The sequence below is a fragment of the Euphorbia lathyris genome, chromosome 4 (genome assembly GCF_963576675.1).
Source record: "Euphorbia lathyris chromosome 4, ddEupLath1.1, whole genome shotgun sequence".
NCBI classification, from domain to species: Eukaryota; Viridiplantae; Streptophyta; class Magnoliopsida; order Malpighiales; family Euphorbiaceae; genus Euphorbia; species Euphorbia lathyris.
The window spans coordinates 49,941,948-49,957,668 of record NC_088913.1 but is presented as its reverse complement, the minus strand read 5'-3'; the positions used below and the strand labels follow the sequence as shown (position 1 = coordinate 49,957,668).

Here is a 15,721-nt window from a genome sequence, read left to right as displayed (position 1 = left end):
ATGATATGGAGTCTAGGATAAAAGCATACACCACCGACGATCCATGTTCAAATCTAAGATCTATATATCTCTAACGAGTACATAGTTCCAAGTTTGTTACATGAAAATCGAGCAGCTATATGTTCTAACGAGTATATAGCACTAGAGCTCTCGGTAGTATGCCGGTCGCACGAACTATTTGCAAGAGTATGATAGAGACCGAGATTGAGAAAGTTTGGAATAAGTTCCATTGCGTGCGAGTGGGAGATGTTGGAATTAATTGGATATGGATCCAATTAGGCCCGCCCGGAATGGAACGAGCCCAAACCCAATAAGAATTAGGGTTAGGTGATCTATTTATTCAGTATAAATAGAAACCCTAATCTATCATAATTCTAAGAGAATTAGAATAGAGTCAGAAATTAGGTTTTGAGATACAGGATCTCTAGAGAATTTTTTTCTCTCCTCTTTTTCCCTAAGTCGCCGCCCCTCTCTCTATTTTTGGGATTCGTCGTCGCTTTAGTTCGTGAACCAATTGTCTTCCTCTCCCAATTCTATTGGCATGGTTGAAGGCTTGATCGGTGATACTAGATCAGGTGATTGATCTGAAATCCTTCCGCTGCAAATCAAGAACGGGATCTGCGCTACAAGAGGTAACCCGTTTACTTATTCGGATAAATATATATGTTGTGAATATATGCTTATCCCAACAACATCCATGGTCACTGAACTTTATCAATTTTTACAGTATGATCACTTAACTTTAAAATGCAATATAAAAGCCATTGAACTTTACATTTTGTTACAACTATGCTCACTAAACTTTATCTAACTCCTAAATGACCATTAAAGACCTCAAAATGAAAATATTCAAGAATTAAATTTCTTGAGAATGCAATTTATTATGAAATCATATTTTTTATTTTTCAAAATCATTATTTTTGAGTTTTCTTTCTTTAAAGGTTTACTTTATCCCCTAATCAAACAACACATAAATGACTTCAAAACAGATTTTTTTCAAGAATTAAAGTTGTTTAGAATATCATTAATTCTTAGAATTTTTTATTTTGAGGCCGTCAAAAATCATTTTGAGACATTGATTGAAGTTCAGTGGCTACAGATATAACAAATGCAAAATTCAGTGGCTTTTACGTTACATTTTAAAGTTCAATGGTAATATTAAAAAATTGGTAAAGTTCAGTTGCCATGGGTGTAATTTACACTAAGGTTAGGCCTAAATCAGTTTTTTCATAAAAAAAAAAGAAAAAAGAAGAAAAGAAATCAGTTTCTGCTCTCCTTGCAACTAGAACTTTCCAATCCCTAGCAAAAAGATTAGGGCTTTTGTAGGGTTTAAACCTTCAAATTACCCTTTTCAAAAACAAAAAAAAAAAAAAAACTTCAAACTACCTGGCTTCCTAACGAAAAAACCCCAACTCGCCCTTTCTCATTCAACAATTAGACAAATCCCTAGGAAACCCTATAACAGTTTTCCAGATGGTTCGCACCCATGGCGTCAAGCTTATTGCTTTTCTCTCTCGCCGCTCTGTTTCCGAAGAATATATTCATTCTGTAATAGCTAATTCTGGATTGAACTTTGTTTTTGCTTCAATTGTTATCGGTGCTCATTTTTTTTTTTTTAATATAAATTAGCGTGGTTTTCGTTTGCTGCGTCTTCTGATTTCTTTTTTTAATTGGATAACAGGTCTGTAAGAATTTGTTAAATGGGAGTTACAGGAGATTGAGTACAGGAGCTTGCAATCCTGTTAGGGTCATTGGCAATTACGCCCCCAAATATGGTACTCTTGCTTTTTCGCTGGCTGGTTATGGAGAGCTTAGTAATGCTATTAAAAAATGGAAATTGATTTTTTTTTTTTCCATTTTGGTAAATTGGGGCTTTTAATAAATCATTGGAGCTATGAAACAAAAACTTGTATCACGTCCACGTTTACCTCATTGATTTCGTTTTCGTTGCAACCAAACAGAGCTTTTGGAGTAGGCTTCTAATCAGTTGCATGTTTGGACATGTGCAGCTAACCAAAAAAACTGGTTCAAGTTGGGGTCTTTCAATAGCAATTTTTGCGCGGCAAGGTTAATTCATGGCTCTGGTAATTCACATGTTAGGCCATTGATTTTATTTTAATTTAAATGCTTAAATTATGAGTTTCGCAGGTTTTTTTTTTTTAATGGAACTACACTTTATCTACCAACACATTGTTATGTTGTTTCATGGTTCAGCTTCTATGTCAAGAGATTATTATGATGTACTTGGTGTTAGCAAGAATGCAAGTTCATCTGAAATAAAGAAAGCTTATTATGCAGTAAGTTGTTGTTCCCTTTCCATTCCTTTAGTATCTTTGCGTTGCAATCCCATTCTGTATAAAAGTTTGGACTATGTATGCATTATTATCATTATGTTGTTATTATTATTATATTATTATTATTATTATTAGGGTAAATAATTTATTAGTCCCTGCATTTTTACATAACACACTGTTTAATCCTCGTATGTTTAAAAATACATTATGAGGTCCCTAGTGTTTGTTATCGTCAACTGTTTGGTCCATACTGTTAAAATTTGAGCAAACGTCTGTTAGTCAAACCAAATATTAGTCAAGTAAATATTAAATACCAAGAATACCCTTGAACTAGAAATGCAAGGTCCGAGAAATACTCAAGGTCATGGCGGGAAGAATGGTATCTTTCACTGTTGCTTTCAGTCTTTCACGCTCCTGGTGCCGTCACAGGTCACAGCGGTCAAAATCCGCGGGGGTTTGTGGAAGTTGTTGGTGTTGGTAGTGGTATTGCTAGAATCGGAGGATCGGAGTTGAACGAGAAGCTAGCTGTTGTTTGGCAGGAGTTTCTGCTGCTATAATTCTTCTTGGCGGCGTTCAAGGGGCCAATAGGTCTTGGGCTTTGGTTAAGAAAACCGGTTTGTTGCCATTGGTGGGGATCGCTTGGACTAGTGCTGGAAGGGAAAACAGAGAATTCCAAAATTTTCACCGTCAACTGTTTGCTTATTATAGTGGTGACGATATCTCCAATTACAAGCCCATGAGCTGGAAATGCAAGTGTGGTAATCTGATTTTCAATCCTTGATTGAAATCTGATTTTCAAGCCCATTGATCAAGGATTTCAAATCACATGTTCATTCTTCCTATCATCAAATTTTCTTTTTATTTTCTTGTTTTGTTTTTATTATGTTGTTCCTTGTTTTTAAATTTTGATTCTGTATTAAAAATGGGTATTTTGTTATATTGGTGCAAGGGTAGTTTTGGCATTTAATATTTATTTGACTATTATTTGGTTTGACAAACAGAAGTTTGCTCAAATTTTAATGGTAAGGACCAAACAGTTGACGGTGACAAACATTAGGGACCTTATAATGTATTTTTGAAAATACGGGAACTAAGCAGTGCATTAGGTAAAAACGTAAGGTCTAATAAATTATATACCCTTATTATTATTATTTGTTTTTGGTGGAAGAAGCTGCTTCTAACTGAAGTGTATTTTACTTCATCCTTTTCTAGTTCTGATTTTATTTGTACACTATTTCGCAGCTGGCCAAGAAACTCCATCCTGATACCAATAAAGATGATCCTGAAGCTGAAAAGAAGTTTCAAGAGGTGTCAAAGGCATATGAGGTAGATTTTATAGACTGCAAGTCTTGTCTATTTATCTAACCATCTTACTTTTATGCTGAATGCAGTATATTGCTTTGTTCTGTTCCTTTAGGTTTTGAAAGATGAGGAAAAGCGTGGGCAATATGACGAGGTTTCAATTCTAATCTCACACTATTTATTAACATATGAATGGTTTCAAATTGAGCGCGAAGAATAGCATGCCATTTTTTAGAGTTAAAATGACGAACAAGTGCATGTATCTGGAACTTTAGCTTCTAAGTTTGGGCATGCCAAAGCCCAAAGTTCAGAATGGGTTGTTATAATTCCATGGTGAAGTTTTACATCAAGATGTATAATGCAGCTAATTTCCTTGTAGCTGTTCTCATTTGCATACACTTTATTTCACATCGTTATTCATCTCTCTCTCTCTCTTGTCCCATATCCAAATTGGCTATGCAAGGATGGAAAATGGCGAGAGTTTATTTGATAACATCTAGTTTGACAAATTTTTTTCTTACAATTTTTTTTTTGGCTATGACGTACTGATTCTCTGCTTAGTGGCCTTTTGTACTGATATTGGGCGTTGATCAATCTTATAGGTTGGTCATGATGCATATGAGCAAAATCTCAATGGAGATTTTCATCCTGGTGGGGGTCCTGGATTTGATCCACTCAACATCTTCAGAGATGTAAGAACTTGTCTTCAGCTTGTATCACTTGGGTTTGATAATAGTTGCTCTTTGATGAATAGTTATAGTGATTTAGCTTGATTATACCTGTTATGAAATTCTCCGTATTTTGCTATGTGATAAACCTTTCCAGGGTTGAATGATTTAATATTCTGGAAAATGGAAACCGTCCAATGCATCTTTTAATACGACTCGTGTGCTGTTGTTTTTCTTGATAATAAACTTATCATTGAAGATATTGATTATGAGATGCGCTTAAATCTTTGATGAAATATTTGTAAGAACCGTGAAAAATAAAAATATTAGTCCGAAGACATTGGATAGCATTCCTTCTTATTGAGGCTTTTCTTTTCATGAATATTTCCTTCCATAAAATTTAACATCTCAATTTTTTTTTGTCTCGTGACTTGCTATGTTGGAGAACAGTTCGGCAGTTTGTTCAATCAGCATATCGGCGGCCGAGATGTCAAGGTTTTATTGCTTCTCATCTATATCATTGATCTCTCTGTAGCTGAGAACTGTTTTGACATGTCTCCCTCTTTCCCTTTGTGTAGGTTGCAATTGAACTATCCTTCATGGAAGCTGTTCAGGGGTGCACCAAAACTATCTCATATCAAACTGATTTGACTTGTCAAGCTTGTCGTATGTTTATATTTTCTGCAGTTTCTTCAAATTTGCGAACTTTTTGTTTTGTAATTATTGTTGCGCTTACGGAAGTTATTTGTTCTCTTTTTTCCAGTACTTAAATGTTACTAGTGGGTACACCTCCTCCATAAATCCCATTTTGTTGTAATTTTGTAGGTGGAGAAGGTGTTCCTCCTGGAGTAAAACCTGAAACTTGTAAGAGATGTGGAGGCAGTGGCTTGGTTAGTTTTATCTGCTAACAATGCATGATGGGAATTGCTATGTATATGTTATGCATGTCCCAAAGCTTACATTTTGATTTCGTACATGCACAGGTGTTTACCCAAAAAGGCTTTATGACTCTTCAGTATACTTGTACTCACTGTAATGGTAACGGGGCTACTGTATCGGTATGCAATGACATTTTGTCCTCCTCTTATGTTCAATCAACATTGCAACACTGTTCCTTGGATTTTGTCCCCTTTGAATAAAAGAAAAAAAAATTCAAAGTTTATGCACTACTGATGAATTAAGCAGGAAATATAACTAAAACATTTTTGTGCTAATGATACTTTTGTGAAAGAGGTTAAATTCTAGTTGTCTGCTTACTTTTGACCAGTGGGGTCTTGCCTAAGGACCTATTGGAGGAAAGTCATTTCATTTACTGCACTAAGATTTAAATGTCAACGACACTGGTTCATATTTGAAAAATGGATATTAAATGTTGACCTTGTCCTATGTTATGGTTTTGAAACTTGCGCCTAAATATTAATGCACAATTTTTCTAATATGACAATTTGTGGCAGAGTGTTTGCAGGTCTTGCAATGGAGGTAAAGTAGTGACAGGACCAAAGTCCATCAAATTGGATATAGTTGCAGGTATGTTTTTGTGAAAATTTAAATATCTTCCAAGTTCTTTTGGTATCTTGTAGCATTGTTGCTTGGTTTTCTTTCCTGGGGTGGCATTGTACTATGCTCGTCAGTTATCTTGCGTTGACATGTCTGATTTTCTCCATCTCATTAAAAAAATTTTTCCATGAAATGTGTGTTCAACTTCAAGATATAAATTTATGAAACTATTACAATCAAGTAAGTCCTTTACTCTGAAGATGGTTTAACTGAATAAACGTTTATGGTTGTCGCACACACAAGAAAATTCTTTTACTGAAAGTTGCTATTATTGTGACAGAAGTGTAATAGTTTGATTGAGTGGTTAATAAAAATATATTTTTTTCTAGAAATGATTCTGCTGCAGAAAATAAAAGTTCAGATATTTTTCTGCCCCATGTCCCAAAGAAAAATGTGTCAGCACCGTGGCTGTAAATTTTACAAAATTGGTTTGTTTTTCTCTGCAGGAGTGGATGACAATGAAACCATTAAAGTCCCAAGAAGTGGTGGAGCAGATCCATATGGACTTCAACCTGGTGATCTGTATGTGACTGTTAGGGTGAGTTATAGATGCTAATTATTTCCTAGAATCTTTTTATGTATTTCCTGTTATAACTTAAGGTAGTTGTGGGAGATGCAAGGATGTGCGTTTTATCCTGGACCTTTTGCTCCTTGTCAGGAATTTACTAAATTATATTATAGTTTATAAGAAAAGTAGTGACTACTATTTCCTTGTAGCATTATTTGACAAGACATTTGTGCCTAATATGGCTATCTGTCTTTTTGAAATGCATTCACTTCCTAATCTCAAAATTTGTTAGTGAATTCTAATATACATCAAGATTAACTTTATGGAAAAATCAATACACAAGTTTGAGTTTTGTGTCCAAACTAGCCTAATCTCTAAGGCGATGTTGGAATGAATCATTTGGAAGAAATGAATTCAATTAGAATGCTCACATGATTTGAATTCTTTCAAGCTAGCTTATTTTTTGAAAAAATAATCAAATTCCCTTATTTTGTTTATTTCCAAACGAGAAATTTGCTGAAAAAGAAATGATTCCTTCAAAATGGAAGTTTCCAAACAAGGGATAATAGATTGACCTCTCACCTCATTGTAAAATGTTAGCTGAATCCAACTCATGTTATTTTGGTAGTTTTTAATTAAATATTCTCCATTAGTATTCGTACTTAAATTTGTTTGTTTACTAATGCGTTAATTTTCAAAGATCTAAATTTTGCATGCTAATTTTGGATAGCACTGAACTTTTAGTTCATGAGTTCAGAGAGTTGAAGTTGGCATTCCGTGGTGTAACAATTTTTCATGGATCTCCCTCTATGATTCCCCTTTTCCTAGTTCCTTTGTTTAAATCTTAGCATGTGTTTGCTTGTTTTGTGCTTGGTTTGTTTCCTCTTGGCATCTGTCAATATTGTTCTGTGGTATTCTATTGCTAATCACCAACTACTGATCGAAGTTCTATTCTATGATACTTAATTTTGTTATTGTTCCTTTATCGTATTAGGTACGAGAGGATCCTGTTTTCCGCAGAGAAGGCTCTAACATTCATGTTGATGCTGTTCTTAGTGTTACTCAGGTAAAACATCATTTAATTCTTTGTTTCTCTTGATCATTAAATGGCCTAGTGCATGGGATTCTTTTTAATATAGCTGATAGTTTGATCATTTATAACAAGAAAAAGGGTCAACTTGGTCCTTTTAACTTGGCTTTCTAGATCAATACAACAACAACAACAACAAAGCCTTAGTCCCGAAATGATTCGGGGTCGGCTAACATGAACCATCATATAAAACCGTGAAATCAAGTCGTGTCAGCGACACAAATTAGATCAATGAGCTTCGAATATTAATTTAGTCCACAACTTGGCATGTTTTATTAAGTTAACTGAAAAGTGATGTGTGAACATATGATTTGTGACTTTTGTTACTTTGTGTCAATTCCTAACATTGACTCGTCATCTTGGACTACTTTTAAAAATGGCTAGTCGAAGGAACAAATATATACAATTTTTTTTTTTTTTGTCCAAATTGACCTTGCAAGTTAAGTTGATGGTCAAATCGACCCTTATCCTTTATAACGTTTGGTTTTGCGATCTTTGAGCTCCGCTCTAGGGTGATATCAAATATTACATCAGCTTAGAGTTTCATCTTTAAATTAAGCACCTCAACATCCATACAGTTCTTCCTGTATTTTTTTTTTTTTTTTTTATTTCTATCACAATTCAACATATCCCTTTCATCTGGTTTTGATGTTCATATATTGTTGTAGGCAATTCTGGGGGGAACAATCCAGGTCCCTACTCTCACCGGTGATGTTGTACTTAAGGTATGTTAAAATATTTATGCATGATGTCATATTTTCAGGTCAGCATTAATATGACTTTTCCTTTGACTCTATTTTCAGGTCCGCCCTGGCACCCAGCCTGGCCAGAAGGTTGTCCTGAAGAAGAAAGGTGAGGATTGAGGCTGTTCACTTTTGGTCCCATAAGCAAAAATTGTTAACCTTGGTCTGATCTTGTCCCATTTGATCCATCTGCTTCAAACTTTAGCACAATTTAACTCTTGTGGATGGCTCTATTATCTACAACAGCACGTGCTCAAACTATTTTCTCCAATTGTCTACCGCGTGTCTAATACAATTCTGTCCATCAAGGGTCAAATTTTGTGAACAATTAAAGTATATGGTCAAATGTGTCAAAATAGAAGTGCATTGGTCAAATTAACCTTTTGTTTGTATTACAGTGTTGATTCTACCTCCTAAGTTTGTTATAAAGAGTAAATGAAGATTTTATTTCTTGTGTATATTAACTAACAGGGCTGATTAAGTCACGGGGTTCTCACTCATTCGGTGATCAATTTGTGCACTTCACTGTCAGCATTCCAACGTGAGTTTCTCTCTCTTGAGGTTATTTTCCCAAAGTATCAAAGTTGTTGGAAACCCTTTTTCCTTTGATAGTAATGCACCTTCCATCTGCTGCTAGAAAACTGACTTGAGTTTTTGATTTGTGCAGGAACTTGACACCGAGACAGCGCGAGCTACTCCAAGAGTTTGCCAAAGAAGAACAAGGTGAATACGAAAAGCGTGCTGCTGGAGCCTCTGGCTGAAACGCTTTGTGGTAAAAAAAAAAAAAAAAGGACATAATAATCATTCAAATGTACTCTTTACACTTATCGAGTAATATTTTTGCCTCAAGAGATCGCAAATGACATCCATCTATTAGTAATTATTATAGGGCTCAAATTTTTAGCAGCTTTGATTCAATCTCTTGTAAATAGCATTATTTGCGTTAATCGAAATTTTGGTTTCCCTCAACTTCTATATATGGTTCCTTTTTCCTCGGTTGGTATTTGGAAATGAATAAAGTACTCGGAAATATAGCAAGGATAAACTTTTGGTATCTTTTTAGGCTTAATATATCGGTTACCTTGAATTTACACGGTGTCTCGTTACCTTTTAAACTTGCTTAAATTGTTATGGTTAACTCTCTAAATCTATAAAAATGTTATAAAGATATACAAAACAGAAAGTTAATTTGTTTTAATGATTTAGAATCACGAATTAGGTTTTTATTTTTTTAGTTTTGATTTTTATTTATTTTTTATAGATTTTGATAAATGGGAATGCTTATCACTTTAGACAAGTTCATGGGTAAAATGAATCATTGTGAGCAAGTTGAGGAGTCAATAGGTTATTTTAAGCAAAAGGTTAATGAAGCACCATATAGGTTTAGAATGTCAATCAAGTTTGTTTTTTTTTTTTTTTTGAATAAATTTGGGATGCTCTTTGATGTATTAACCATCTTTCGATGGATGCTTGCACACACCAATGGAGCATGCAATGCCCAGTTCAAAATTGGCAAAAGGCATTTAGGGCTTTCTTTGCTTCAAGCCTTAATATATTTTGAAAACTACTGCTCACATAATTAATCTTACACCAAGCAAGGCAGTTGAAGGAATCTCATATGGATTATGTGTTGGAGATTCATCATGGAAAATAAACGAAGCGCAACAGACTGTTACTGTTTAAAATTTTCTAGAATCTGATTTACTGTGTAAGATTACCATATATTAAATTTTCAAAACGTTTTCTAACAAGGATTAGAAACTTATGAGTTTAATCTCTTGTGGTGATGGCTAAAGAAATCCGCACGTCGCTTGAATTCTCCATAGTCATGTGCACCAACACCATAGGGATGAGACCGGTGCTAGCAAAAGCAAGAACGATTTCGACGAAAGCGAGCAAGGGGAATGCTCTATGCTGGCCAAAATATTCAAGTATGGGCTAGGGTTAATTGTGTTCTTTTTCAAGCCTTAATATACTTTCCTGGTATGAATAATTTTAGTTAATTGTTATTTCGTACTTTTATGCGTTTGACCTCCGATCAGAGTTCGATCACCTAAAAAGACAACAATGGTCAGAAAAAGGGCCGGAGACAGGCGAACCCTCTATGATGCTAAATTCAGTTGATAACTCGAGGGAATATCAAAGACTTCAATGAAATATATTCAAGTGATTAAGAATAAAATACATGAAGTCTGGTAAGTCCTCCGCTATTTATAGATGATCATAATCGTACCTTTGGACACGTGTCAACTTATGATAGATCAATGGACCGTATCTTTGCGTGCCAACATGGTTATAAAAATGAGGAGTGTACATTTGGAATCAAGTGCTCTGATTCGTCCACGTGCTCTTCGCAAATGTACCCTCCAGGTTGCCTTCGGCAAAATGAAGGTGACCGTAGGTCACGGCTTCGTCCGATGTCGTCATCCTTTCTTCCTCTTCATAGGCCAGGGCCCACCTGAACCCTCTTAAGTTATAATGGGCCTCCTTGAGGTCAGCACAAATAACTTAATACGGTAACAAATATCCCCCCAGTAACATTAAGAAACGTCACCATCCACGTTTAGCTTTATCATCCCGTGCGGAGGTTTGTGCCATTTCTGCTGGGCCGACGACTCCATAACTTCAGAGCCATGTCGATGATTTTGAGCTGCTCGCCACCCTGAGAGGTACTGAACAACAGATGAATGAAGAATAGTAGGTGTCGACATTTTTTGGGACCATACCTGATTATTACAATTAATCCACAAGAACCAGCAAAACGTCACAGATGTGCCTGTTCACCCGGCTGAAATGACAGTATTTTTCTCCAAAAATCCGAGAAGGAAGAGTAGCCGTCAATCATACCAGGAAATCCCGTCAAACACCATAAAAGTCGAGCATTTCGACACTTAATTAGCGCATGAAAATCATCTTCTTCCACTAGATTACACATCGGACAAATGCTACTACCTTGGACCTTGCGAGTACTTAATGCTTTAATGACGGGAGGCAGCCAAATAAAATTCTCCTCCATACCAAGTTCTTAACCTTAGGTGTAACCTTTAGAGACCATATAGATTCCCAATTTACCCCATTAGCTGTTGGACTTAGTTGTGCCCCATTCCGAACTTTCCAAAGTTACCGATATGCACTTTTTACCGAGAACTTCCCTCTTGCATCCCAGTTCCATTCCTACGAATCACTGATAGCCCGCAAGCTAAGAGGGATGCTTCAAATGAGTTCGACATCTCTTTCAACAAAAATTCCCCTTATAAGTTGTAGGTCCCAGTCACCCGTTTCAGTCCGAAGGCTCTCAACCATTTCACGACCCAGACCGGATAAAGGGTTTTCTACAAAAGGGTTTAAAGGGTCCGGAAGCCACAAATCATCCCAAATTTTAATTGCCTCACCTGACCCAACAACTTAATTCGTCACCTAATTACTTCATACAAAATATGACATGCATAAATAAAACAACATATAAACCAAAATTTTCATAATAATATGAGAATATACAATCAACTTTCCCAATTTACCCCATTAGCTGCTGGACTTAGTTGTGCCCCATTCCGAACTTTCCAAAGTTACCGATATGCACTTTTTATCGAGAACTTCCCTCTTGCATCCCAGTTCCATTCCTACGAATCACTGATAGCCCGCAAGCTAAGAGGGATGCTTCAAATGAGTTCGACATCTCTTTCAACAAAAATTCCCCTTATAAGTTGTAGGTCCCAGTCACCCGTTTCAGTCCGAAGGCTCTCAACCATTTCACGACCCAGACCGGATAAAGGGTTTTCTACAAAAGGGTTTAAAGGGTCCGGAAGCCACAGATCGTCCCAAATTTTAATTGCCTCACCTGACCCAACAACTTTCCTTGCTCCAAATGCTACTAGTGATTGAGCTGTATGAACGCTTCTCCAGATGAAGCTGGGCTTGTTACCTATCTCATCTTCCAGAAAAAAAAAAGAAGAAGGGTAATACTTTGCCTTGTACACTCGAGCCAGTAAAGAATCTGGGTTTGTAAGTAGACGTCGGCCCTGTTTTTCCAAAAGAGCTATATTAAAGAGGTGTAAATTTTGGAAGCCCATCAGGAACCGACTTCTTCGGTATCAGAACAATGTTGGTATCATGAATGCTTTCAGGAAAGACCCCTTCATTCAACCACTATATACATGACTGAACAACATCTGGTCCAACTAAACCCCAATAGTGCTGATAAAAGCACGAATTAAACTCATCAGTACCAGGGCTTTTATCTGGATGCATGGAGAACACCGCCTTTTTAACTTCATCCTCAGTATATGGTTGTAGAAGATCAGCATTTAACTCAACAAAGATTTTAGAATGAACATTATTCAACAAAGGAGCAACCACACAACCAGAAGAAGAAAAAATATCATTGAAATAATTTGAGATAAGGGAGGACAACCCCGAATTCCAATCTACCCAGGTACCTGACTCATCTTTTAGCTTTCTGATCTCCTTTTTCTTGCCTCTGATACTAGCTGCTGAATGAAAGAACTTGGAGTTGAGATCCCCAGACTTAAGCCAAAGAGCCTTGCTTCTCTTCTTCCAGTACGTCTCTTGTTGAAGTAGTTCATCAAGGCGATTTCGGGCTTGCGCAAAGGACTCACGATCATGTGTGTTTTCTTTACCTTTTAATCTTTTAATGACTAATCGACATTGTCGAATCTCCCTCTTGAAACGATTCCGAACAGCAATTCCCTAATTCTTAAGAATTTCGCCACAATTTCTCTGTTTATTTAGAAGCCCGTTGTCAGGAAAATGTTGCCACGCTGTTGATATCTGTTCCAGACAGCCTGACTCCTCAATCCAGAAATTTTCAAACCGAAAACGCCGGGCCAATATAAAACCTACTTAATAACACTACATATATACTAGCAATTTTATATAGATATTTCATATAAACTAACATCTATAATATTACTAAGATCACTACATATATACTAGCATTTTTATCTAAATAATTTACTATATATTCATAAATATTTCATATAAATAATCTACTTAATCATTTACCATTTCAATGCTCTAAAATATTAATATACTTTTTTTTTTTTTTGTAGAATATTTTAAAGTAGGTGTCAACAAATTCGTCACCTAATTACTTCATACAATGACATGCATAAATAAAACAACATATAAACCACAATTTTCATAATAATATGAGAATATACAATCAACTTTGTCAAATTTATATACATACTCTTTTGCAAATTAAGTGTGATTTAAAGTATGTTTATTGAAGGATAAATTGAGATTTTATTTTAGATAGACAAAGGAGAAAAGAGAAAGGAGGGATGAAGAGAGTAAGGAGAAGAGAGCAAGTTGTGGAAAAATAAGAGAAATAAGAGAGACAGCGTGAAAGTGAAAAATGAGGGTATTAAATATAGGATTTGTTAAATAAATTATATATATATATATATATATATATATATAGGAGAGGGCTCTTGTGAGAACCCTTTTCTAGGTGAGAACCACCCAAAACTACGTAGTTTTGGGTAAAAAAATTTAAAAAAACACTGCTGCATAGGGGGGATTTGAACCTAGCACTCCTCAACTACACTTCACACTGCTTACCACTAAGCCAATTGCCTTCCTTATGTATATTGTCACGCGCTGTTTAATATACCAGTTCCTTTTAGCTTCTATTGTTTAATATTTGATGCATGCACTTATTAATATCGATTAAATATGTATAATAATAAATTATTAATAGAAAAAAAAGAAATGTGCATAATAATGAATTATTAATAGAAAAAAAATCCAAGAACATACTCTAATTTCTTATTTATTTAATTCCTCTATATTTTTGTAATTTATATTTTAAAATGTTAATGACGATGTTCTAAATATTGTTACATATGTTTTAAACTTTATAATTTGTGTTCTAAAAATTAAATATAGTGTTTTAAAAAAATAATAAATATATGTACCATTTTTGCATTTGTTCTATAATATAATTTATAACACGTATTCTAAATAACATACCGTATGTTCTAAAAAAACATAACGTATGTTCTAAAGTTTATATTTTGTGTTCCAAAAATTAAGTATAATGTTCCAAAAAATTAGTAGATATCTCGATCGTTTTTTCTTTGTTCTATAATATAATTTATAACTCATGTTCGAAAAAACATAACACATGTTCTAAAAAATATGTCGTACGTTCTAAACTTCATAGTTCGTTTTTTAAAAGTTAACATATATGTTCTAAAGTTTGTTTTAAAAATATATTTTCTTATATAACATAAATTACAAAAATATAAAGGAATAAAATAAATAAGAAATTAGAGCATATTCTTGGATTTTTTCTATTAGTAATTCATTATTATATGCATTTTTTTTCTATTAATAATTCATATTATGCAAATTTATTTTTTTTTCTATTAATAATTCATTATTTTGCATATTTAATCGATATTAATAAGTGCATGCGTCAAATATTAAACAATAGAAGCTAAAAGGCACTGGTATATTAAACATCGCGTGACAATATACACAAGGAAAGCAAATGGCTTAGTGGTAAGCAATGTGAACTGCAATTGAGGGGTGCCAGGTTCGAATCTCCTATGTAGCAGCATTTTTTTAAAATTCTCTACTCAAAACTACGTAGTTTTGAGTATCAAAAGCCAATAAAAAACAAAAAAAAATTATTATATGCTACTGATAGGATTCGAACCTTAAACTTTTTATTTACACTCCACACTACTTACCACTAAACCAATTGCTTTTCTTATATACTATATCGCGCGCTGCTTAATATACCACTGCCCTTTTAGCTTATATTGTTTAATATTTGACCCATTCACTTATTAATATTGATTAAATATGCATAATAATAAATTATTACTAGAAAAAAAAAAATCTGCATAATAATGAATTATTAATAATAAAAAAAAGAAATGTGCATAATAATGAATTATTAATAGAAAAAAATCTAAGAACATGCTCTAATTTCTTATTTATTTAGTTCTTTTATATTTTTGTAATTTATGTTAAAATGAAAAAACGATCCAGATATCTACTGATTTTTTTAGAACATTAGACTTAATTTTTGGAACACAAAATATAAACTTTAGAACATACGTTATGTTATTTAGAATATGAGTTATAAATTATATTATAGAACAAATGCAAAAATGATCCATATATTTACTATTTTTTTAAACATTATACTTAATTTTTAGAACACAAATTATAAAGTTCAGAACATATGTAACAATATTTAGAACATCGTCCATTTTAAAACATAAATTACAAAAATATAGAGGAATTAAATAAATAAGAAATTAGAGCATGTTCTTGGATTTTTTTTCTATTAATAATTCATTATTAAGCACAGTTCTTTTTTTTCTATTAATAATTCATTATTATACACATTTAATCGATATTAATAAGTGCATCAAATATTAAACAATAGAAGCTAAAAGGGCGGTGGTATATTAAGCACAGTTCTTTTTTTTTCTATTAATAATTCATTATTATACACATTTAATCGATATTAATAAGTGCATCAAATATTAAACAATAGAAGTTAAAAAGGCGGTGGTATA

General features: G+C 34.0%; 1 protein-coding gene across 1 annotated transcript; it reads left to right on the top strand.

Annotated features, from left to right (window-relative positions):
- The first annotated feature begins 1,279 nt into the window (after window positions 1–1,279).
- On the top strand, window positions 1,280–9,156 carry LOC136226702 (chaperone protein dnaJ GFA2, mitochondrial). Its single transcript, XM_066015327.1, has 18 exons — window positions 1,280–1,548; window positions 1,682–1,775; window positions 2,010–2,084; window positions 2,215–2,297; window positions 3,537–3,620; window positions 3,712–3,750; window positions 4,199–4,288; window positions 4,715–4,759; window positions 4,843–4,930; window positions 5,090–5,154; window positions 5,248–5,322; window positions 5,719–5,791; window positions 6,268–6,359; window positions 7,324–7,395; window positions 8,088–8,144; window positions 8,223–8,271; window positions 8,634–8,703; window positions 8,830–9,156. The coding sequence occupies exons 1-18, from the start codon at window positions 1,474–1,476 to the stop codon at window positions 8,921–8,923; spliced, it is 1,320 nt and encodes a 439-aa protein (XP_065871399.1). The 5' UTR covers window positions 1,280–1,473; the 3' UTR covers window positions 8,924–9,156.
- Window positions 9,157–15,721: the final 6,565 nt, after the last annotated feature.

Excerpts from the sequence above, each read along its gene's own strand:
- LOC136226702 (XM_066015327.1), top strand. The coding sequence starts at position 1,474 with ATGGTTCGCACCCATGGCGTCAAGCTTATTGCTTTTCTCTCTCGCCGC. Across the intron at positions 1,549-1,681 it reads CCGAAGAATATATTCATTCT|GTCTGTAAGAATTTGTTAAA; the intron begins GTAATAGCTAAT and ends ATTGGATAACAG. Across the intron at positions 6,360-7,323 it reads ATCTGTATGTGACTGTTAGG|GTACGAGAGGATCCTGTTTT; the intron begins GTGAGTTATAGA and ends TTATCGTATTAG.